This window comes from Macaca mulatta, chromosome 9, assembly GCF_049350105.2.
Source record: "Macaca mulatta isolate MMU2019108-1 chromosome 9, T2T-MMU8v2.0, whole genome shotgun sequence".
Lineage (NCBI taxonomy): Eukaryota > Metazoa > Chordata > Mammalia > Primates > Cercopithecidae > Macaca > Macaca mulatta.
In genome coordinates, this window is record NC_133414.1 from 71,637,647 (window position 1) to 71,662,647 (window position 25,001).

Below are 25,001 nucleotides of genomic sequence, written 5' to 3' on the forward strand. Positions count from 1 at the left end.
TTCTTTATTCTAGATTCACTTTATCTTTTAATACTTCCATTGATTTTTAAAATTTTATCACTATTATGTATTTAATTTCCAATATTATTTTTCAGTATTCCTCTTCACAGGCAGTGTTTTGTTTTGTTTCTTTTTTTTTTTTTTTTGAGACGGAGTCTTGCTCGGTCACCAGGCTGGAGTGCTGTGACGCGATCTCGGCTCGCTGCAACCTCCGCCTCTCGGGTTCAAGTGATTCTCCTGCCTCAGCCTCCCGAGTACCTGGGACTACAGGTGCCTGCCACCATACCCGGCTAATTTTTGTGTTTTTAGTAGAGACGGGGTTTCACCGTGTTGGCCAGGCTGGTCTCGAACTCTTGACCTCAAGTAATCCACCCACCTCAGCCTCCCAGAGTGCTAGGATTACAGGCATGAGCCGCTGCACCTGGCCTGTTTTGTTTTTAAAGCTTTCTTGTTTTGATTCCTGAATGTATCTTCTCTGATCACACTGAGATAATAATCATAGTTTTATTATATTTGCTTCCTGAATTTTCTGTGTCCTTTTAGTTTCCTTTTGCTGAGCATCTGTGTCTTTTGTCTTCCATGTTAAAATCTTTCCTCAAATATCTGGTGGTCCTTCAGGAGTAAGGACTGAAACACTGATTGGAAATGGAGCTGACTGGTTGATGGTCCTCTCAGTTTTTTTTTTTTTTTTTTTTTTTTTTTTTTTTTTTTTTTTTTTTTGAGACGGAGTCTCACGCTGTTGCCCAGGCTGGAGTGCAGTGGCGCGATCTCGGCTCACTGCAAGCTCCGCCTCCCAGGTTCCCGCCATTCTCCTGCCTCAGCCTCCTGAGTAGCTGGGACTACAGGCGCCCGCCACCGCGCCCGGCTAATTTTTTGTATTTTTAGTAGAGACGGGGTTTCACTGTGGTCTCGATCTCCTGACCTTGTGATCCGCCCGCCTCGGCCTCCCAAAGTGCTGGGATTACAGGCTTGAGCCACCGCGCCCGGCCTCAGTTTTTTTATTGAGGAAAAAAATCTTTTATTGAGAAGCTACCAAATATCCTTATTCATAACACTTTTCTCTAGGGAACCTTGATTTCCCAGAGATGTCTTTTGCAGTCTCCATCTCCTAACTTAGGGTAGAGACCTGGCTGCTGGGATTCCGGGAGCTGACAGGGAATCAGGCTTAGGGTTCTCAAGCATGGAATATACCGCCTTTCTCTCAGTGCTCTTGTTTACAGTTATTTCATCTGCCTGGTATCTCCAGACCCAGAGCCTCTCTGATTCCATTTCGCTGGGAGTGAACTCCCATCTCCTACAGGACTAAGGGCCTGGAGCCTTCCTTATACAGACTTTCCACTAGGTTTCCTTGTTCCCAGCACATTCATCATCTCCAGCATTTGCAGAACCTAATGATCTCATTTCTGAGCCTTTCCAGGCCCATTAATCCTCTCATCTGCAAGTACTTGTTGGTCATACCTTCCTATCCTGCTAAGCCAGAAGCCATCATTCACTCACTTTATTTCTACATACAGTATACTGTGGCTAGGATCGATGGTGGCACCTAGTTCCATCAAAGGTGTAGAATACTTTGTGTGTGTGTATGTGTGTGACTCAGGGTCTTGCTCTGTTGCCCAGGCTGGAGCGCAGTGATGTGATTATGGCTCATTGCAACCTCCACCTCCCAAGTAGCTGGGACTACTGGCATGTGCCACCATGCCCAGCTAATTTTTTAAGGTTTTTGTAGGGATGAGGCTGATCGCAAACATCTGAGCTCAAGTGAGCCTCCTGCCTCAGCCCCCGAAAGTGCTAGGATTACAGGCCTGAGCCCCTGCACCCAGCCCTCAGGCCACACTTTAGTGTTTAATGTCACTCTGCTTTGGATAATAGTTGGATACAGTATTGTGTTTCCCCACCAGTTCGTAAGGTCTCGGAGAGAAGTCAGTTGAGTCTTAGTCATTTGTGTAACTCCCTAATGACTGAGAAAGAAAGCCATTATTTAACTGAATTGTGATGAATTCTGTGAAGATATAAACTTTTTTATACTTTAAACTGTACATAGTTTATATATAGTACAAACTGTATCTAGCAGGCATAAACTATATTTAGTAGGTTTACAGAGTCTCATTTATGGCCCTTTCTTCCTGCTCTACCAACTCTACAGCTAACCGTGGTTTCTCAATTGGGATCGGTGATGTCACACCTGGCCAAGGACTGCTGAAGGCCAAGTATGAGTTGCTGAATGCCGGCTACAAAAAATGTGATGAGTACATCGAAGCCCTGAACACAGGCAAGCTGCAGCAGCAGCCTGGCTGCACTGCTGAGGAGACCCTGGAGGTGAGCCCGGCCCTTTGGTTCAGGGTCGCCCCTTTCTGTGCACAGTGGCTAAGGTGGTGCCCTCTGGGGTTGGGCTGAGCCCTGAAGAGAGGTAGCAAAGGAGTGGGCAAGTCAAGGTAGTGGCGTCTGTCCTGTTGGGGCCCTGGGCTCACTGTGTGTATCCTCATTTGTTTCCTGAGGGTAGGGCCTTTCATCAGATCCTCATGTCCCTCCTAGCTTTCACATCCAGGTGGTGAAAACATGGCTATCTGTTCATTCAGCCACACGGGGTTGCTCTTGTTCTGGTGGCACACTCAGGTCCCTTCTCTAACTGGTACTTGAGTGCTCCTGCCTTTTCTATTTTCAGCATCCTTCAAGTAGAAACTGACACCACAGCTCTTTGGTTTTTGGGGGTTTGGTTTGTTTTTGTTTTTGTTTTTGTTTGAGACTGAGTCTCGTTCTTCATAGTTTTATGAAGCACTCCAGTATGATCTTGGCTCACTGCAACAGCTGACTCCCTGGTTCAAGTGATTCTCCTGCCTCACCCTCCCGAGTAGCTGGGATTACAGGCACATGCCACCACGACCAGCTAATTTTTGTATTTTTAGTAGAGACGGGGTTTCATCATGTTGGCCAGGGTGTTCTCGAACTCCTGACCTCAAGTGATCCACCCACCTCAGCCTCCCAAAGTACCGGGATTACAGGTGTGAGACACCATGCCCAGCCAGTTTTTTTCTTGTTGTTGTTTTGTTTTAAGATGGAGTCTCACTCTGTCACCCAGGTGGAGTGCAGTGGTTCAATCTCAGCTCACTGCAACCTCTACCTCCTGGGTGCAAGCAATTATCCCTGCCTCAACATCCTGAGTAGCTGGGATTACAGGCACCCACCACCACGCTCAGCTAAATTTTTTTTGTATTTTTAGTAGAGCCGGGGTTTTGTCATGTTGGCCTGGTCTCGAACTCCTGACCTCAGGTGATCCACCCACCTCGGCCTCCCAAAGTGCTGGAATTACAGACATGAGCCACCACGCCCAGCCTCACCACAGCTCTTTGAATGTATGGTCTTTGAAAGAGACTTGGATGCAGAAGAGGGAGAATTCATGTCTAATAGTCACATCCCCAGTCTGCTGCCCCTCATTTGAAACTATTTTAGCTAAGATCTCAACCAGCAGGGGTCGGAATCAGAATCACCACCAGCCTGTGAGAACCTGAAAATCCCTGAACAACCCAGGTCAGCAGTCTGAGTGCACCAGGCTTTCGCCTGGCCATCTTCTGCCTCACCGATAGCCTGTGGCACTGAGCTCTGACTCACCTGATTGTGGAAGAAAGGCTGTTTAAGCACTGGGAAGTTTTCTGGTGAAATACATTTTCTAAAGCAGGGAGAAACCAGAATTGTGTGAGGTATTTACCATTAGCTCATTCTTAATCTTACTTTCTCTGAGTCTTAAAGAGGGAGAAGAGGATATCCCTCACTGGTACCTCCTGGAAAATTACTTGAGGCCTCAGCAGCAGCAATTTTTCATGGAACCAGACTCCTAACTGATTCAGCATCCTAGTTTGTAAGTTGAGGAGTAACTGTGTGGATGAGCTCATGAGCCGGAATATTCTTGTGAAGTCACCTCATCACATGCCTAGCTTGTGGACATTCAGATGTGTGCCTGGCAAGAATAAGTAGAAAGACAAATTTACAAACAGTGCAAGCAATTCTCTTTTACATACCACATATTATCTTATACATTCGTATGGGGTGCATGTGTGTGTCCACACAGCTATTTATATACAGATATTTTGTTGGATAGCATACACAAAGCCATACATTCCACCTTATGGGCCATTTAAAGGAGTTTTCAAGTTTTTATTACTGTCAATTTTAGGCCAGGCTTGGTGGCTTATGCCTATAATCAAGGCAGGAAGATCCCTTGAGGCCAAGAGTTCAAGACGAACCTGGGCAGCATAGCAAGACCCCATCTCTACAAAAAAAAAATCTAAAAATTAGCCAGGCCTGGTAGGGACATATACCTGTAGTTCTAGCTACTCAGGGGTCTGGGTCAGGAGGATCTCTTGAGCCTGGGAGTTTGAGGCTGCAGTGAGCTGTGATTATGCCATTGTACACCAGCCTCAGCAACAGAGTAAGATCCTGTCTCTAACAAAAACAAAAAAAAGAAAAACTTTTTGCCTTATGCACCGATTTTAGAACCTTGTAGAAGATGCACATGTTCATATAGCCAGAGCATTTTCCTCCTCTAAGGTTCTGAAACATTTATTGATCGGAAATCGGGCATCTTGCCTCAGTATTTTCAAATTTCTTTAAATGTTAGATTGAACATTTGTAATCCACAGAGGCAATGAGGACAACCCACCAAGGATCTCCTTTTCTCCCACTAGGCACTGATCCTGAAGGAGCTGTCTGTGATCCGTGACCACGCCGGCAGCGCTTGCCTCCGGGAGCTGGACAAGAGCAACAGCCCCCTCACCATGGCTCTGTGTGGCTCCAAAGGTGTGCATGCCCCTCTCTCTCCTGCTGGCAGTGTGTTCTCCGTACAGGCTGTTTGACTCCAGAAAATGTGATAGTCACAACTCCAAACAGGCATTTCATTTATTTAAGGGGATCTTTTTAAATCAGGGAGACTTAATTATTTGCATTTTGGGAAATTTAACTGCTTTGGAGGAACTTGTTGGTAATGTGTGTAGATTCTGAGTTTGAGGGTGCTTTGAGCAAACGTGGTCTTTAAAAAAAGATGAGGCCACATGCAGTGGTTCATGCCTATAATCCCAGCACTTTGGGAGGCCGAGGCCCATGGATTGCTTGAGCCCAGGAGTTCGAGATCAGCCTGGGCAATATGCTGAAACTGCGTCTCTATAAAAAAATACAAAAAAAAAATTAGCTGGGCATGGTGACTTGTGCCTGTCATCCCAGCTACTCAGGAGGCTAAGGTGGGAGGATCACTTGAGCCCGGCAAGTCAGGCAGGTTGAAGAAGAAAGAAAGCAGGGATTTTTTAATGTACTTAATGATGTGGCAGAATTCTTTAATTTTGTAGATACTGAGGCCCTCAAAGCATTTGGTTTTATGATAATACATTCAATTCAACACCTCTGTGCTTCTATTTCTATACACTTTTTTTTTTAACAGGATAAAGTCCAGTCTCTTTAACTTTGCTGCCTTTCACCCCATTGCTCTCCTGCTTCCTGCCCTCAGGACATAGCCCACACTTTCCCATTTCTCTGTCTTTGCTTCCCACTTTCCCACCCACTTTGGAATTCCTCCCCCTCTCCCTTTATGTCCAAATCATAATGTCCTCCAGGAGTCCAACCTGGACTTGCTGAAGCGTCCTTGAAGACTCGCCTGTCACTTCCCCAGCCTTTCCTCCAACCCACATATGCTCCTGGCTCCTCTCGCCCTCATTCCGCCTTTCTTGGGTTTCTGACAGCTCCTTGTTGTCTTGATTGTATTTCTGTCTTCTACTGTTCCAGGACCATGACCTTGTTGAGCATAAGGGCCTATTGCTGTTTTACCCTTCCATTCTGCATGCACTTCAATTAGTGTCATTTTGGTAAATGAATGTTACATTTCTGGCCCATGTCCCCAGGTTCCTTCATTAACATATCACAGATGATTGCCTGTGTGGGACAGCAGGCCATCAGTGGCTCTCGAGTGCCAGACGGCTTTGAAAACAGGTCCCTGCCTCACTTTGAAAAACACTCAAAGGTAAGCGGTAGCAGATCAGGTAGAACTATGAAGACCTCTTCATGTATACTTCCCTCCAAGGAACACAGACCTATTCAGATCAAAGACTATTGGCCAATTTCATATGGAGTTATATATATATATTTTTTTTTTTTTGCCATTTTATTAAGATACAGTTCTGGCCAGGCACAGTATCTCATGCCTGAAATCCTAGCACTTTGGGAGGCCAAGGCGAGAGGATTGCTTGAGGCCAGGAGTTCGTCTGGCCAACATAGCAAGACCCCATCTCTACAAATAAATACATATATATATATATTTCATATGTAAGTATTACAATTATACTTCATATGTAATTTACCCATGTAAGGCATACAGTTCAGTGATTGTTAATATACTCACAGAGCTGTGCAGCCATCACTACAATCTACTTTTAGAACATTTTCAGTGCCCAGAATGAAACCCTGTAGATATTAACAATGCACGGTTATGTTTTGGAGGCGGGCAGGTCTGGCCCACAGGAAGGATGTGTTGAAGGTGTCATTTCCCAGGGAACGGGCAGGCAGCCTCCATCCACAGGGTGTCCTCTGAGGTCCTTGACTGCTTGCCTACTTTAAGGAGAGCAGCCGGATCTTAGGTTTCCCTCTCCTGTGCCACTTGCCTGCCACTGGCACCAGCACCAGCCCGGGCTGGGCCCTCATTCTCCTTGTCCCTGGTATAAAGTATTTCTCCGTCAGGAAAGGCCATAGAAAGCCTGCCATTTCGTAAGAATATACTGGCCAGGTATTTATAGTCTCAAGGTGGGGCATTTTCTGATTTGAGTGGATTTCAGAATCGTGGGCCTTGAACTTTTTTTGTTTGATTTTTCTTTTTTCTACCTCTCTTTAGCTCCCAGCTGCCAAAGGCTTTGTGGCTAATAGCTTTTATTCTGGTTTGACACCAACTGAGTTTTTCTTCCACACAATGGCCGGCCGGGAAGGTCTAGTCGACACGGCTGTAAAGACAGCTGAAACAGGATACATGCAGGTAACCTGAAGAAATGTAGGCCATTAGCAACAGAGCAGGACAGGGCTCTGTGGGTTTTGACTATTGAGTGTTTGCATGTTTTGCACATGAGCTGTAAGGTATATAGTCTTGGGTTAAATTTAAAAGGAAAAAATTAGAAAGGTAGATGCCCTGGAAATGAACAACCAAAAAAATGTTGTATGTTCCAAATCATCTTATGATGATCAAGACCAGGCCAAAGCCACGCATAGCAAAGCGCTGTTAGAGGAGAACGTGACTGGAAGTACATCGTGGGATATGTCATTCAACCTCACTAAGCCTTGCTTTACTAACACGTGACAATGAGGGTTATTGCGAGGCCTCTGCCTCTCTCTTTGCAACTATTTATGTAACTCATTATTAATATCATTCTAATTAACTCTAATGACCTATTCCAGTGCTTGCTGCAGGGCTTGGATGCTTAGAAGGAAAGCATTTCCCCAGAGAGTGTATAGCTCTGAGATAATAGACTCTGGGGCACAGGGCTAAACTAGAGGCTTCTCAGCATTTATGCTTCTCAAACTTTGCCACAAAAGTACCCCTAATGACCGAGGAGTGAAAAATACGTCTTCTTATGTTCTTCCATAAGACCACAGGCAAAAGATGTCTTTTCAGTCCCTGTACTCCCTATTCAACAATTTGTTCATTTTTTTAAGTAATGTTTTTGATTACTTAAAACACCAGATAAAGTCAACGCTACAAGTTGCTGGGCCATGAACTTGCTGTAGCTTTGTGTCTTCTCTCTCGCTACTGTTTAAGCATGGCCCTTTGCAAGCGGGAAAACCAGGGTAGATAAACCAGAGATGTGAATGAGTGGGCCAGAACAAACACTGTGATTAGGGTGACAGTGGACACCTATTTCCAAATCAGTAGACGCCTATTTCCATCATCTTTCCTGTACCTCGTGTATCATTGTCTGATACTTTTAATCATCTTTTTTTGTGTGTCATTCACGGAATACAATTAATCATCTTTCGAAGGGAAATTGCCCTTCAGTGTTGGAGCATGCTGCTTTTGTCAGAAACTCAACAGACTGTGAAATACTTTTACCACTCTTGCCATAATGTGTGTTTTGACTTAATTTTTTTGTCTTTACTTTTTGAATTAGAGAGTATGACTTTGCCAGAGCAGTGTGTTAACGTAAACCAAATTAGTTCTGGCATAAGGGATTTTTGTTTTGAAGTTGCCTAGAGGAAGATTCCTTTCTCTTTAATTCACTGAGCCACCATAGCATTGCTGGCTGGAGTGTTCAGCTGGTGGACGGTTCTCCCTAAGCAGATTTGAGAAGCCATTGCTGCCTGCTGGTTCTAACACAATACTGTTCCTGTTCTCTCTTCTTCCCCCTCTGTCCCAGAAGAGGGCCTGCACCTGATCCTTTGTAATTCATATTGAAGTCTGCAGGGGTCCTGGCTTAAGTTCTGTTTAGAAATGCAAAGCTATTGCATTAATTTATACCTTAGGGAGAAAGAGAAGGAAGGCAAAACAGCCTAGGAAAACAGTGTTTGCAGAGTCCTTTGTGGGTGATGGGGCTTAAGTTGCATGTGTTCTGAAATACACTAAAATGCTGGAAGTTGGAGCATATTCCAAATCCCACTGCACAGGCTAGTAAGGCATTCTTGCTCTTGTTCTTGGGGGGAGAGATCTGTTTTTAAGGGATTTCTAATAAAGTATTTTTATGTGATTAAAGTGCTTGTAACCTTGAGACTCCTGAGTTGCATATCTTATCCTCTCCACATGTGACTAGTCTTCCCAAAGCAGCTGAGCTTTTTCCTCCTTTTCCTTTAGCGAAGGCTTGTCAAATCTCTTGAAGATCTTTGCTCCCAGTATGATCTGACAGTCCGAAGCTCTACTGGCGATATTATCCAGTTCATTTACGGAGGAGATGGCTTAGATCCTGCAGCTATGGAGGGAAAAGATGAACCTTTGGAGTTTAAAAGGGTTCTAGACAACATCAAAGTAAGATTTAGCATTATATCTGGGGTTAGAGTGTTTTTAAGGATGTTTCTTTAGGATGGAAGTACTGTTTGGACTATCACTTGCAGTTAATAAATACTTCAGTATTTATAATCCCAAGCACTGGATTAGTATCTTTTTTCTTTGTGTTACTCTGTATAATTTTCCAATATTAAAAGGGAAGGGCCAGGCACAATGGCTTATGCCTGTGATCACAGCACTTTGGGAGGCCAAGGCAGGAGGATCACTTGAGGCCACGAGTTTAAGAGCAGCCTGGGCAGCAAAGTGAGATCCCATCTCTATAAAAAAAAAGAAAAAAACAATTTTTTTTTTAAATTTCCAATATTTAAAGCAAAAAGGCCAGGCGCAGTGGCTTACACCTAGAATCCTTGCAATTTGGGAGGCCAGCGCAGGAGAATCACTTGAGGCGAGAAGTTTGAGATCAGCCTGGGCAGCAGAGTAAAAACTCGATCTCTAAAAAAATATTTTTTAAAGCCGGGCGCGGTGGCTCACGCCTGTAATCCCAGCACTTTGGGAGGCCAAGGCAGGTGGATCACGAGGTCAGGAGATCTAGACCATCCTGGCTAACACGGTGAAACCCCGTCTCTACTAAAAATACAAAAAATTAGCCGGGCGCGGTGGCGGGCGCCTGTAGTCCCAGCTACTCAGGAGGCTGAGGCAGGAGAATGGCGTGAACCCAGGAGGCGGAGTTTGCAGTGAGCCGAGATCGCGCCACTGCACTCCAGCCTGGACAACAGCGTGAGACTCCGTCTCAAAAAAAAAAAAAAAAAAAAAAAAAAAATTAGCCAGGCGTGGTGGTGGGCACCTGTAGTCTCAGCTACTCGGGAGGCTGAGGCAGGAGAGTGGTGTGAACCCAGGGAGGGGAAGCTTGCAGTGAGCCGAGATTGCGCCACTGCACTCCAGCCTGGGCAACAGAGCGAGACTCTGTCTCAAAAAAAAAAAAATATATATATATATATATATATTTTTTTAAAGAATTAGCCAGGCCGGGCGCGGTGGCTCATGCCTGTAATCCCAGCACTTTGGGAGGCCGAGGTGGGTGGATCACGAGGTCAGGAGATCGAGACCATCCTGGCTAACACGGTGAAACACCGTCTCTACTAAAAAAAATGCAAAAAAAAATAGCTGGGTGTGGTGGCGGATGCCTGTAGTCCCAGCTACTCAGGAGGCTGAGGCAGGAGAATGGCGTGAACCCAGGAGGCAGAGCTTGCATTGAGCCGAGATCGAGCCATGGCACTCCAGCCTGGGCGACTGAGAGAGACTCTGTCTCAAAAAAAAAAAAAAAAAAAAGAGAATTAGCCAGAGATTGGGCGGATCACAAGATCAAGAGATGGAGACCATCCTGCCAACATGGTGAAACCCCATCTCTAGTAAAGATACAAAAATTAGCTGGGTGTGATGGTACGTGCCTGTAATCCCAGCTACTCAGGAGGCTGAGGCAAGAGAATCACTTGAACCAGGGAGTTGGAGGTTGCAATGAACCAAGATCGCACCACTGCACTCCAGCCTGGCGACAGAGTGAGACTCCATCTCAAAAAACAAAAAAAGAATTTGCCAAGGATGATGGCATGCACCTGAAGTTCCAGCTACTCAGGAGGCTAGGGCAGGTGAATCCTTAAGCCCAGGAGTTTGAGGCCACAGTGAGCTGATCTCACCACTATATTCCAGCCTGGGTGACAGAGCAAGACCCTGTCTTAAAAAAAAAAAAGAGACCAAAAAAAAGTTGTTTTCAGTTGAAAGTCTAGTGTTGGTAGTAATCAAATGCCAACAGAAGAGGACTGTTTGGTTTCTCTCTGTGTCAAGTAGAGCGCACTAGAGACCAGTTTTGTAAGTCATGGTTATTGGAAAGCAGGCACACTTCACATACTTTGAGAATATAACTTGGAACAACCTTTTTGGAGAGTAGTTGGACAGTATCAGTCTGAGTTTTGTTTTGTTTTGTTTTGTTTTTTTTTTGAAACGGGGTCTCGCTCTGTCACCCAGGCTGGAGTGCAGTGGCCGGATCTCAGCTCACTGCAAGCTCCGCCTCCCGGGTTCACGCCATTCTCCTGCCTCAGCCTCCCGAGTGGCTGGGACTACAGGCGCCCGCCACCTCGCCCGGCTAGTTTTTTGTATTTTTTAGTAGAGACGGGGTTTCACCGTGTTAGCCAGGATGGTCTCGATCTCCTGACCTCGTGATCCACCCGTCTCGGCCTCCCAAAGTGCTGGGATTACAGGCTTGAGCCACCGCGCCCGGCCCTCAGTCTGAGTTTTAAATATGTGTCCCTTTTGACCCAATAGTTTACCTTACAGAAACTCCTTTTGTCCTCTAGAAATGGTCTAACTATGCCAAGAATGTTTTTTCCAGGCTGCTTACCGTAAAGGCAAACCATCACTAGAGGATAGTTCAAATACATGATGGTCTGTCTATACAAAAGAATAATAATGCAGCCATTAAAACATTGAGTCAACTTGGACAAAGCAGAGGAGAGAAAAAAAGAGGAAATTCTGTCAGGGCTCACACTTATAATCCTAGTTCTTTGGGAGGCTGAGGCGGGCAGATCACTTGAGGTCAGGAGTTCGAAACCATCCTGGCCAAGATGGTGAAACCCTGTCTCTACTAAAAATACAAAAAAATTAATCGGGCATGGTGGTGCATGCCTGTAGTCCCAGCTACTCGGGAGGCTGAGGCAGGAGAATCACTTGAACCTGGGAGGCGGAGGTTGCAGTGAGCCGAGATGGCGCCACTGCACTCCAGCCTTGGCAATCCAGCAAGACTCCATCTGAAAAAAAAAAAAAAAAGAAATTTATGAGCTTGAGAGGTGGGAGAGTATTTTCACTCTTGAAATGTTTGAGTTTTTTAAATAATAGTTTATATTTTTAATGTAAATCTAGTGGGGGGCGGGGAGGTGGCGAAGGCTGGGAAGTTATAATGGGACAACACCTGCTGAATAGCCCAGAAATTTTTGCGTAGGATGGAGTCTCCATTTATCCAGTTTTCATCTTCACATGAAAGGTAGAGTCCACAATCTGTTTTGAAAGAAAAATCACAGGTTGCTAAAAGCTCACCTCGGGTAAGGTCATTTTATCCCTTGTAAGTTCTCACATCTACTCCTGCCCCCTCTCTGTGGCCCCTACACATAATATAATTTTCTTTTAATACTTGAGGCAGTCTTCCCGTGTCCGAGTGAGCCTGCTCTCAGCAAAAACGAGCTGATCCTGACCACAGAGTCCATCATGAAGAAGAGTGAGTTCCTCTGCTGCCAGGACAGTTTCCTGCAGGTAAGCTCTGCCAGGTGCTGGCCACTGCACCCAGCCTCGCTGTTGTAAAGAACTCTGTTTGCCCAGGACTGTCAAGTGGATTTTATAAGCTGGGTTTTTGTTTTTTAAGGTAGGGTTGTTCCTTTGTTAAAAAGTTCAAGAATGGGCCAGGCGTGGTGGCTCACGCCTGTAATCCCAGCACTTTTGGAGGCCGAGTCTGGTGGATCACTTGAGGTCAGCAGTTGGAAACCAGATTGGCCAACACGGTGAGACCCTGTCTCTACTAAAAATACAAAAATTAGCCAGGCATGGTGGCGGGCACCTGTAATCCCAGCTTGGGAGGCTGAGGCAGGAGAATCACTTGAACCTGGGAGGTGGAGGTTGCAGTACACCGGGATGGCACCACTGCACTCCAGCCTGGGCAACAGAGCGAGAGTCCATCTCAAAAAAAAAAAAAAAAATGACGGGCAGTCATTCAAAAATGGCCAAGGCAAAATCTCACCAGCCAACATGCAGAATTTATCTCTTGACTTTCTTAGTTTATGTCTTTCAGTCAAGCCATTTCCCTATTAGAAGAAAAATGTTCTTTTCCCCTTTTAGAAGAAAAATGCTGATTTTGTTTAAGCCCTGTCCCAACACCAGCCTACTACCCACTCTATCCTGTGAGCCAACTCTTCCCCCAATCATTCTGAATCCCAATAATTATTATTAGTATTAGTCTTGTTTTAACACCGTTTAAACTGCTCTTTCTTTTGCCGTTTTATGGATCAAAACTCCATTGAATCAGCCTTTTCTATTCTTCCAGGGAGCTGTTACCTTGATACCCTCTTAAGGTTTTTTGGTTGGTTTGTTTTTTGTTTTTTTTAATGGTTCTGACCTGCTCAGGCAGCTCCTTCATGTTTATAATCATGGTTAGGATCAAAAGCAAAGGGATACAGAAATCAGTAAATGGTTTCCTTTGTGTACTAATTGGTAATTCAAATGTAGCACAAGATCAGCAGGCCAAAGAAGAATGTATCTCTTTCAGTAGATCAAAAATAAAAACAGCAAGTGAAGCTTAAATATTTGTGTTAAGAAAGCTCCTTGCTTCTTGTGTTCATGTGTCAAGGTATGAAAGGTGAAAAAGAGACTCTTCCAGATTTTAAAATCAAGAGTGTGGCAAGGTTGGGTGCCTTTGTCTGTTTTTCTCCTCCAAAGGCTTTCTATTCCTTTTTTTTAGCTAACAAATTAGAGTTGTAATTTGGTTTTTCTTCACGCTTATGTTTACGTATTTATCTGTTTGTCCTCGAAGACCTTAACTGAGACAGGTTATGAGAGCTATAATGAGGTAACGTGCTTAGCATGCTGTGAACGCCAACAGAAAGGGCCCGCTCCAGCAGCACCCCAGCATTTGCCAGCACCAGAGAGAGCAGGTTTCTGTCCCGGTTCTGGCAAACACTGCTTTGCTTTGGACTGGTTCCTTTCTTGCCCTTGAAAAGCTTTAACAGGTGACCTCCTACCCGGCAGCATTTGTTTATTCAGTGAGCACTGGTTTAGCCCTCACCATATGTCACACAGTCCACAGATCCTGGGGATGCAAGGATGACTAAACATGTCCTTGCCACCGGCAGCTCACAATCTGATGAGCTCAGATTTGCCGAGAGGGTCCAAAATCCACTGGCCAGAACAGATGTGTCTGAGCCCGTGAAATGTTCTCCAGCCCTAGCCCGTATCAGAGCTGAGGTGACAGAGGCACTCCTGAGTGGCATTGAGCCCTGGTCCCTGCCGGAGGCAGATGCCTGTGCTCATAGGCCTGCTGTGGAGCATGAGACGCTAACTTCTGGTTAATCGTGTGATGAATTGCCTGCCAGTAGCCATATTGTGAGTTTGTTCCCTCTAGTATGCATGGGTTGACTCAGTGTGAATTTTTAGCAGATTATTTCACTTTTCATTTCCAAAAAGTGAGCTGTTTTCTTTTTTTTAATTTTTATTTATTTATTTTTGAGACAGAGTCTTGTTCTGTTATCCAGGCTAGAGTGCAGTGGCGTGATCTTGGCTCACTGCAAGCCCCGCCTCTTGGGTTCATGCCATTCTCCTGCCTCATCCTCCTGAGTAGCTGGGACTACAGGTGCCCGCCACCACGCCCAGCTAATTTTTTGTATTTTTTTTAGTAGAGACGGGGCTTCACCATGTTAGCCAGGATGGTCTCGATCTCCTGATCTCGTGATCCGCCGGCCTCAGCCTCCCCAAGTGCTGGGATTACAGGTGTGAGCCACCACGCCTGGCCTCTTTTTTTTATTTTTAAACCTAATTTCTAGAACCTTTGTGTAGGGAAAGTCATTCAGCAAACCCATGGGAAGCATGTCCATTGGGGTGAAAGCTGAGCTATGTCATTCCCAGTGCCTAAGCCGGCAGATTGTTTTAGGTGTGTTATTTTTACTCCATATGTGTGCACAGTCCCTTGCAGATGAAAACCTTCTGGGTCTAAGGCTTGGCCTTAAGTTCTGCTCCTGTTTTTCCTGTGCCAACAGGTAAGGCAGCTTTTAACAACTGGTGATCAAACAGCAACATCTGGGCCAAGAGGGCTTTCGGGACCTTTCTCAAAAGGACCCAGCCACTGCCAGGCAAAGCCCCCTCTTATACTGAATATACAGAGGAAAAATTCAGTGGCAGCAAGTGCGAATGCCTTTGAATGTTCTGTTAGAGCCGTGCCAGGAGAGGTTGTCCCACTGCCCTCTCCAGCTTTATTTTTCATCTCTGGTTTGCAAAAGGTGACTGTATCTGAAAACATGGTGTCAGACTCATCATTAATAACAAGGACTCTGGAGAGTTTCTCTTTAAAAAGAGTTTCTTGAGAACTCTAAAGTTCTTGTGAATTACTAAAAGTTCTTTTTTTTTTTTTTTTTTTTTTTTCCTGAGACAGAGTCTCACTCTGTCGCCCAGGCTAGGGTGCAGTGGCACGATCTTGGCTCACTGTAACCTCCGCCTCCTGAGTTCAAGTGATTCTTCTGTCTCAGCCTCCCAAATAGCGGGGACTACAGGCACATGCCACCATGCCAGGCTAATTTTTGTATTTTTAGTAGAGACGGGGTTTCACCATGTTGCCCAGCCTGGTCTCGAACTCCTGACCTCAGGTGATCCACCTGCCTCAGCCTCCCAAAGTGCTGGGATTACAGACATGAGCCACCACACCCAGCTGGTAAAACTTCTTAAATAAAAAGCCCTTTCTATGTAGAACAATGATTGGGCTGCGGGGTCACCCTCTGTGGGTCTCTGCACTTTCTCAGTGGGAAGAAAGAGAGTTGGCCAACACAGGCAGTCATGAGAAAGCAGTATTCATGGGAACTGACGGCCAGGATGTGATGGGCCCCTGAGGTAGCCCCTTGGCTGCCTGGGCTCCTGGGAGACAGACGGAATTTCCCAGTAGGCAAAGATTACATTGAAGAAACCCCTGTTCAGAGAAAAGACTTTGAAGAAAGCATCTGACTTCATGGAGAGGTTGGTTGCCTTGGCCAAGCACTGACCTCATTCAGCCCTTCAGTGCCCTCTGCTCTAGGGTGGTGGGACTAAAGCCATGCCACCTCACAGGGAGGTCTTGCCAAGCTGGGCAGCAGCTGGCTGGGAAAGGCATAAGACCATGTGGACACAGATGCTAAGGCTATTTAAACAAGAACATAAAGTTCTAGCGTTTTGCTTGTAGAAAAGGGTAGTCACTAGAAATGGCTAGTTAGGAGGCTAATGAGATTTCTTTTTGCAAGGTTAGGACAAAATGGGGCTAGGAAGTCTTAAGCTGTCTGTGGGTACCTAACAGGATTTTATTTTTGCGAAAATGGGCTCCTGGTTCAGGCTTAGGCATTTTCAGCCACACAATAGGCTGAGTGGACTTTGGGCAAGGCATGCTGGCCTTCTCTCTGGGGGACCCTCAGCCTACCCCGAATCAAGAAACAACCTCACGAGGCTTCTTAGCCACCACGTAATGCAGTCTGCCCTCACCCTGCTTGTCCTCCACGTGTGGGCGTCTGTACTCATCCACCCCCACAGAGCAGCTGGATGCCTGCATTTGGCCAGAGTGCCACTTAAGCTTACTGCCACTGTGATTTCCTTGCTGCTACAAAGGAGGGGCAGTCTATCTCCTCTTCCCCATATTCTCAGAGACTGTCCTGTCCCTGGGCCACACCAGAGCAGCCGATGCCGGCTCCCAGGATAGCAGGATAATGGCCTCTGGAGGACAGTTGATACTGCATGGTAGGTGCCATCAGCTCACCCTGAGAAGTGCTTTAAGAGCCATTCTACTACCCCGGAGTAGCCCTTGATGATTGACCCACTGTGAGCAGGATGTTAACTGCTCCTCTGTAAGTGCTCCTTCCCTGTGAGCGCTCCCTAGGGGAAGGTGCTGGCTGATCCTGGCTTTAGGAGTGGTGGTGGGCTGGGTCTCTTTCACAGACACACTGTAAATCCTAAAACAGATAGTTTTACCCATTTGAGTGGTCACCAGAAAACCGGAGTCAGGGCTGTAGTCTCTAGCCCTGCTCTGATCTTCCACCTGTGTATTTTTCACCTTCTTGCTCTACTTGGTCATCCTCCCGGGGCTGAGAGTGCTATTCTTAAATACAGTGGGAATCGCAGCATATACCGATGCTTCACATCTGGCTTTGACAGTGGTTTCCAGGAATCCTTACAGACTTCTAATTGTGTGTGGGAAGAGAGCATAGGCCTAGGCCTGTGGGGAGAGGTGGTTACCGGAGGGGAAAAGGTAAGCTGGGTTTGGAGAGTGTTTTCTTTGAAATGAAGGTAAGCTCAAAGGGTGTTTTAAATGCATGAACTGTCAACAAAGCTATGCTTTAGTTGGTAGTATTTAAGCTGATCATAATAGCTTCAGAAGAAACCCTCAAAAATTAATCTACAGAAGAGTATAAATGCTGCAGTTGTACCTGTCCTGAACTGTGTTCTTGTAGCCCTCGTGGCACATTGGAGAACAAGAATGAAGGCTCCCACATGCTGTGTGGGCTCTGTAGATAGTGCCATGAGAGTGGTTGGAAGAGAAGGCCTTAGAGACACCATAACCAACGGAGTGTGTGTCTGGGGTATGGACAGTGTGGTGTGTTCTTTGGAAAACCACTTTGTAGTAGAAGCAGTATCCAGATTGTGTCCTTTATACTATATATGGAGCTAACACTAAAATATGATAGACTTGTCATATACAACTGAGGTTTATGAAATGAATTATGTCATCTGAATGACTGTGAAACTTACAAATGATGTTTGCTGTGTAATCTTTCAGGAAATAAAAAAATTCATTAAGGGGGTCTCTGAGAAGATCAAGAAAACCAGAGATAAATATGGCATCAATGATAACGGCACAACAGAGGTAATATCCCTCCAAGACATGTTAGAACCCCGAGCTGTTTGCAGGTGCTGCCGGCCCTAACTGTATGCTTGGCTTGTATTCTTCCAGCCCCGTGTGCTGTACCAGCTGGACCGCATCACCCCCACCCAAGTAGAAAAGTTTCTGGAGACCTGTAGGGACAAGTACATGAGGTAGGGATGCTTTTGTCTTGGACTGACTGTCATCCACATAGTTCTCACGTATCCCTTCTGTTTCTCCACGTGTACAAAACCCTGCACCAGCTCACTTGTTAACTGATAGTATTTGATCAGGTTCTGTCACATTTTCTCTAGGGGGTCTGATGAATTGCTAGGCTGAATGCTCCAAGATATGGAAATAATTGCAAGGAAATTTCTTAATGTCTTCTCCCCAGGGGGAAACTGCTAATGAATATGGCAGATGCCACTGCTCTGTTTGCCATCAGTACCATTGGTTAGCAGACCATCTAGATTTTCTGCATCTATTACATGCTGACCACAAGTAGCCATGCAGAATTGAGTGGCATTGCCGTCCCCTCTCTGACCATTACTTACCCCTGTCTGCATCTATGCCAGGCTCTTTCTCTGTCACAACCATACCCTTCCCGACCCGAATAGCATCTATATTCTCTGTTGAAAGGTGACAATCAGAAGCCTCTCCCCAGCAGTTTTGCTGGACTTTTCTTTGGCATGCTGCATTCTTATCCATACCTTTGCCTTCTAGGGCACAGATGGAGCCAGGTTCTGCAGTGGGCGCTCTGTGTGCCCAGAGCATTGGTGAGCCAGGCACCCAGATGACCCTGAAGACTTTCCACTTTGCAGGTGTGGCCTCCATGAACATCACCCTGGGCGTGCCCCGGATTAAAGAGATCATCAATGCTTCCAAGGCCATCAGGTGCCTGCTTTCATTTCCCTCTTGTTCCACACATGCCTGTCCTGTTTCTTGAGAAACAATGATCCTCGTGTCACATGCATATGTGTGATATCCTCATAGGACTGTGTCTCAAACTCTGGGTGGCATGCATGCTGTGTTCATCCTATTTTGGTTTTTTAAAAAGCCACTTAAGAAAAAGTCTAAACTGGATACAGTCAAAATAGAAGCAATGTTTTTTTTTTTATGGCCACAAGTAACATGAAGAGAGAAAATGTTAAAAATGACTGGAAAAACTGGAGCAATGTGTCAGTGGAGATTTCATCCTTTTGATGTCATTATTCCAGCCTAACTAGGCCTGACTGAAGTGTCTGCCACTTGGCCTGTGGTCATATTCTGTGAGCCCCTGGTGATTTCGTGATAGGATTTCTAGTTGATCTAAGGCTAGAAGAAATAGAAATGTTTTACAGTGCCTTTGATGACAAAAGTCATGATTTTTACCTGTGATCTATATTTAACAAAATAATGATACATAGCATTAAATGAAAGATAGTCAGCTGGGCGCAGTGGCTCACGCCTGTAATCCCAGCACTTTGGGAGGCTGAGGCGGGCGGATGATGAGGTCAGGAGATTGAGACCATCCTGGCTAACACGGTGAAACCCCGTCTCTACTAAAAATACAAAAAATTAGCCAGGCGTGGTGGTTGGTGCCTGTAGTTCCAGCTACTCGGGAGACTGAGGCAGGAGAATGACGTGAACCTGGGAGGCGGAGCTTGCGTTGAACCTAGATCACTCCACTGCATTCCAGCCTGGGCGAGAGAGCGAGACTGTCTCAAGAAAAAAAAGAAAGATAGCCATACTTGGTTGTAGAACCACAACTGTAGACAACCAGGGTGTTAGGAGCTCTGCCTGCCCCTTCTAGGCTGGTCAGATTAGTCAGTCCCAGGTGTGTATTCTGGGGATCCTGTCCAGAACAGTGAGGACAGAAGCTGATGGCCAGTGATCAGAGGAGTTGGAGGTGTTCCTGGAGAAGCGGTGATGGGAGAGGAGAGGGATGAGGGAAATTGTAATATGCAAAAGGTCACTTTACAGGCCAGGCCTGGTGGTTCATGCCTGTAATCCCAGCTCTTTGGCAGGCCAAGGCTGAAGGATCACTTTAGCCCAGGAGTTTGAGACCAGCACCGGCAACACTGGAAGACCCCAAGCCTACAGAAAATTTAAAAATTAGCCAGGCGTGGTGGTGCACACCTGTGGTTCCAGCTACTTGGGAGGCTGAGGCAGAAGGATCGATTGATCCTCTACCAGGATGTAGAGGCTGCAGTGAGCTGTGATCATGCCGCTACACTCCAGCCTGAAACAGAGCAAGACCCCTTTCAAAAAAAAAAAAGTGTGGGTGGTCAGTTTACACAGGGAACAGAACTAAAATAACTGCTTGTTACGCTTGTTAGGACCAAAGAAAAACAGGTAGGGATCACTTTTTTTTTTTTTTTTTTTTTTTTGAGACAGAACCTCACTCTGTTGCCAGACTAGAGTGCAGTGGTGCGATCTTGGCTCACTACAACCTCTGCCTCCTGGGTTCAAGCGATGCTCCTACCTCAGCCTCTTGAGTAGCTGGGACTTGGCTAATGTTTGTATTTTTAGTAGAGACAGAGTTTCGCCATGTTGGCCAGGCTGGTCTCGAACTTCTGACCTCAGGTGATCCACCTGTCTTGGCCTCCAAAGTTCTGGGATTACAGGCATGAGCCACCGCACCCAACCAGGGCTCACTTTTTAAGGAAGAATTTTCTGAAAGTCTTTTCATTCACTTCGGGAGTAGATTGCCTGGGGACCACCAAAAATAGTAAGTCTAAATGATAATGTATATGAAGCCCTTAGTAGCATACCTGACAGTAAATATTCAGTAAACTGGGGTTGCTAGTAATATTATGATTCTAAATAGCACTTGGGTTTAACAAAGCAGTGGTCTTCAAACAGGCTCCTCCCTTGTGCTAGCGTCATTTTTCCTTTGCCTCTCGACAGCACTCCAATTATCACAGCACAGCTAGACAAGGATGACGACGCGGATTATGCTCGCCTCGTGAAAGGGAGAATTGAGAAAACCCTCTTGGGAGAGGTAAGAAGAAATCCCTATTGATGACAAGAAAACTAGCTCAGCAACATTGCAAGGAAGTGTGAAAATCAGCTGCCATGGATTGACCAGCCTGTGGCGTCCTCACTACTCCAGCTCTTCAAAAAAAGCAAGCAGTCACATGCTCTTAGGAAAGGGGAAAGCAGCTGATTAACACTCTGATCTTTTGACACTCCAGATTTCCGAGTATATTGAAGAAGTGTTTCTTCCTGATGACTGCTTTATTCTCGTCAAACTCTCCCTGGAACGGATTAGACTTCTGAGACTGGAAGTGAGTCACATAATTAAATGTAGAGAGGAAGTCATCCTGTTAGTCCCAAGATAGGTACTGATAAACTAGGGCAAGAGCTAAGCAAGGCAGAGGAAGCATTGCAGAAGCTTCTGTTTGGTTTCTAGTTTTTGTGATTCTGTCGTCCCCTCACATTTTCTCTTTCTAAACCTGACCTTGATACAAATATAGCCATCTAAAGACACACAGGAAATTAGTTGAAATCTTGTGCAGACCACAATAGCAGTTCACTGTGACACGGTGTTATGATAAGTGGTCTTGTTGTCCCCTCTTCCCAGTGTCTGGAAGGACCCTAGGGCTGGCTCTCTTACTCATCTGTGGGTCCCCAGCGCCCAGCATGGCAGCTAGCCTAGGAAGTTCCGTAAATGTGTTTAGATGGGGAGATTAACCTGGCTTCTTAAACTGGAATGCACGGGTAGTAGGCAACATTTGAAAGATGATCCACCTTTCTCACAAACAGACCAACTTGGGGTGCAAACTGAGTAACTTCCCAACACCCTCTTCTTTCTCTTGGGTAGTTAAAGCTGTACTAGCCCTTAAAACACATTCTGGGGAGGCCAAGACGGGCGGATCACGAGGTCAGGAGATCGAGACCATCCTGGCTAACACGGTGAAACCCCGTCTCTACTAAAAATACAAAAAATGAGCCGGGTGAGGTGGCGGGCGCCTGTAGTCCCAGCTACTCGGGAGGCTGAGGCAGGAGAATGGCGTGAACCCGGGAGGCGGAGCTTGCAGTGAGCTGAGATCCGGCCACTGCACTCCAGCCTGGGCGACAGAGCGAGACTCCGTCTCAAAAAAAAAAAAAAAAAAAAAATATTCTGTCAGTTCGTTCTCTCACGCACCAAGGTCATATGTTACCCATGTAACAGATGACTCTGAAATGCAGCAACCTGCTCTCCAGTTTGGGGATTTCTCTAGCCTGTCTCTTGCTGCCTGCCTTGCGGCTCTTTTGCAGAAGAGCTGAGTTGCATCCAGGAATGTAGCAAGTGAACCACTGTGGAAATGTCAGGTAAAGGGGAGGCCCCACAGAAGCTTTTAATCAGCCTGGCCTCCAACCTCCAGCCTCCCTAGAGCTTCCCACAGAGGCTGCATGTGTTGCCGTGAATTGAGCATGAATTTTCAAGGGCAAATATTTTGTTGTGGGTGAAAAAAAAGCTATTTTTATGAGTAACGCACAGATATATATACATAATACATAAAACAGATATGTAGTATATCTATGGTATTAAATTCATGGTGCGGGTGGGAGGTGTTTAGAACAAACCTGACTAAAAGGACTTCTTAGAGGGGCAATAATGAAATAAAGGATGAAAAACACTGGAATCGAAGCCCTCAAACCTCTCAGTAACACCTACTCCTGGCCATGTTGCAGGTGAACGCTGAGACAGTGCGATATTCCATCTGTACGTCCAAGCTCCGCGTGAAGCCCGGCGACGTGGCTGTTCACGGTGAGGCTGTGGTGTGTGTCACCCCCAGAGAGAACAGCAAGAGCTCCATGTACTACGTGCTGCAGTTCCTGAAAGAAGATCTCCCCAAGGTGAAACAGGAGTCGCTTCTCATGGAGACCCAGCATCTCCCTGTGGTGTGACACCCAGGGCTGGGACTCAAGGGCTTTGTCACTTAGTCCCATTTCTTCATTTCTTCTTGTCCGTATCCCCAAGGAGTTAGTCTGTTAGATTCCTCTCTGCTCTGTCAAAAAACTGATGTTAGAAAGAGGCGTAGTCCCCTCCCTTATCCCTAAAACTAGCTCTAGTGTGTCACAGATGACCACTGCTGAAAGCTGGGGTGATCAAGGTGATCATCCCAGGGCATGGCTCACACCGTCCTCACAGCCTTCTCTGTCTCTGAATCCAGGTGGTGGTGCAGGGCATTCCAGAGGTGTCCAGAGCTGTCATACACATTGATGAGCAGAGTGGAAAGGAGAAGTACAAGCTTCTGGTGGAAGGTGATAACCTGCGGGCAGTCATGGCCACGCACGGTGTGAAGGGCACCCGAACCACCTCCAATAACACCTATGAGGTACTGCTTACCCCACGGAGTCGCCTTAGGGTTAGGTTGTCTTCCTTGTGCCATCTGCAGGCCTTCCACTGGTTCCCAGCATACTTCTCTCACCATCCCATTTGCCCTGGGTCTACAACTAAAAATTGCCCAGTAATCCATTTCTGGAAAACGGCACAGGGTTTGCTTTGAACTTGGAGGGCAGAGGAGGAAGTGGAGAGAATTTGCAGTGGCCTCACAAAAGTGGCTGCTTCTGCTCATTCCTTTCTCTCTGTAGGTGGAGAAAACTCTGGGCATCGAGGCTGCCCGGACAACCATCATCAATGAAATCCAGTACACCATGGTGAACCACGGCATGAGCATCGACAGGAGGCACGTGATGCTGCTCTCCGACCTCATGACCTACAAGGTGTGTGGCAGGAGGCCCCCGGGCTGCCTGGGCGTCTCGAAACTCACTTTCAGGAGAATAAGCCTGTGGAGTTTCTAAGACATGTAGAATGCGCCGCTGTGAGGACCATCAGAGAGGGAAAATAAGATGTGAACATTGCTCAAAAACCAAAGTATGCTGATCAGGCTGCGTGTCCTGGTCAAATCCCAGTATGAGAATTACAGCCTCATGGCAAACTCACACCCAGTTGGTGGAGTGAAGAGAGCTGGAGCTTGGTTCCGTTCTTATCCTGAGTGTCATCCATCCTAAAGCAAAATTAGCCATTGCCAAAACCCAGAGAGTCCCATGGCAAGTTGAGGTGTTTCTTTCTTTCTTTTTTTTTTTTTTTGAGACGGAGTCTTGCTCTGTCGCCCAGGCTGGAGTGCAGTGGCCGGATCTCAGCTCACTGCAAGCCCCGCCTCCTGGGTTCACGCCATTCTCCTGCCTCAGCCTCCCGAGTAGCTGGGACTACAGACGCCCACCACCTCGCCCGGCTAGTTTTTTGTATTTTTTAGTAGAGACGGGGTTTCACTGGGTTAGCCAGGATGGTCTCGATCTCCTGACCTCATGATCCGCCCGTCTCGGCCTCCCAAAGTGCTGGGATTACAGGCTTGAGCCACTGCGCCTGGCCAAGGTGTTTCTTTCTTATCAAACCCATCCATCACTCTTCTGTAGCCATTCCCAGGAAAGAATAAGTTAACATGATCTGAAGTTGGGGGCGGGAGGCTGAGGTGGGTTGGTGTTTTGATTTTTTTTTCTCTCTTTTCCAAAAAAATGTATTTCCCTCTAGCTGTGCCTTAGGGCAGCAGGTTTTCATAAGGCTTCCCCAAACAAGTTGATAGTGTATTACAGAATATTTGGAAACCAGGTGAGGGGCCGGTCGCGGTGGCTCAAGCCTGTAATCCCAGCACTTTGGGAGACCGAGACGGGCGGATCACGAGGTCAGGAGATCGAGACCATCCTGGCTAACATGGTGAAACCCCGTCTATACTAAAAAATACAAAAAACTAGCCAGGCGAGGTGGCGGGCGTCTGTAGTCCCAGCTACTTAGGAGGCTGAGGCAGGAGAATGGCGTGAACCCGGGAGGCGGAGCTTGCAGTGAGCTGAGATCCGGCCACTGCACTCCAGCCTGGGCGACAGAGCGAGACTCCGTCTCCTAAAAAAAAAAAAAAGAAACCAGGTGAGGGAAATGGCCGTCGGTTCGACATCTTCTGTGAAGTCCTATTCTCTATGCATCTTTTACTTTAGTTGCAGGAAACTGTGTGTGTGCAGTTTTTGTTCTGACTTTTTGTTTAACATCACAAATATTTTCCATCTTGTTTCATGGTTTTAATAAATATACTTTTTAAATTATGGCATAATATTCCTTTGAAGAGAATTATCTAAATTTAATTATCTTCATACTTGAGGTTTTTACTTTTTTTTTTTTTTAGTTCTTTGAGCCATAAGAAATCTCTTCAGAAGTACTCCCCTTTTTTAAAGTTAGTCTCTGAATTCTAGTTCTTAATTCTTTGTTCTGATGGCATCTGGACACGAGTGTGAAGTTCCATGTTGCCGATGACTGACCACCTCAGTGGCACACAGAGGGCGGACACATAGCTCCCCAGGGCCTTTCACACCTGACGTTGGGTCTTGGAGGATTTTTGTTGATTGTATTGAAGGTGCACCGTGCTTTGGTTTCAAGCTTTTGCCATTGGCGTGAGTACCACC

General features: G+C 46.2%; 1 protein-coding gene across 1 annotated transcript in view; it reads left to right on the plus strand.

The window, feature by feature from the left end:
* The window catches only part of POLR3A (RNA polymerase III subunit A), a 53,018-nt gene that overhangs the window by 23,372 nt on the left and 4,645 nt on the right, over positions 1-25,001 (plus strand). The window contains exons 16-29 of the mRNA XM_015147180.3: positions 2,144-2,316; positions 4,680-4,791; positions 5,883-6,001; positions 6,866-7,003; positions 8,807-8,977; positions 12,143-12,256; positions 17,496-17,582; positions 17,670-17,752; positions 18,303-18,473; positions 20,469-20,562; positions 20,756-20,848; positions 22,239-22,403; positions 22,721-22,885; positions 23,142-23,273. Of these exons, the coding sequence (XP_015002666.1) occupies positions 2,144-2,316; positions 4,680-4,791; positions 5,883-6,001; positions 6,866-7,003; positions 8,807-8,977; positions 12,143-12,256; positions 17,496-17,582; positions 17,670-17,752; positions 18,303-18,473; positions 20,469-20,562; positions 20,756-20,848; positions 22,239-22,403; positions 22,721-22,885; positions 23,142-23,273 (1,817 nt within the window). The remainder of the gene's footprint in view (positions 1-2,143; positions 2,317-4,679; positions 4,792-5,882; positions 6,002-6,865; positions 7,004-8,806; positions 8,978-12,142; positions 12,257-17,495; positions 17,583-17,669; positions 17,753-18,302; positions 18,474-20,468; positions 20,563-20,755; positions 20,849-22,238; positions 22,404-22,720; positions 22,886-23,141; positions 23,274-25,001) is intronic.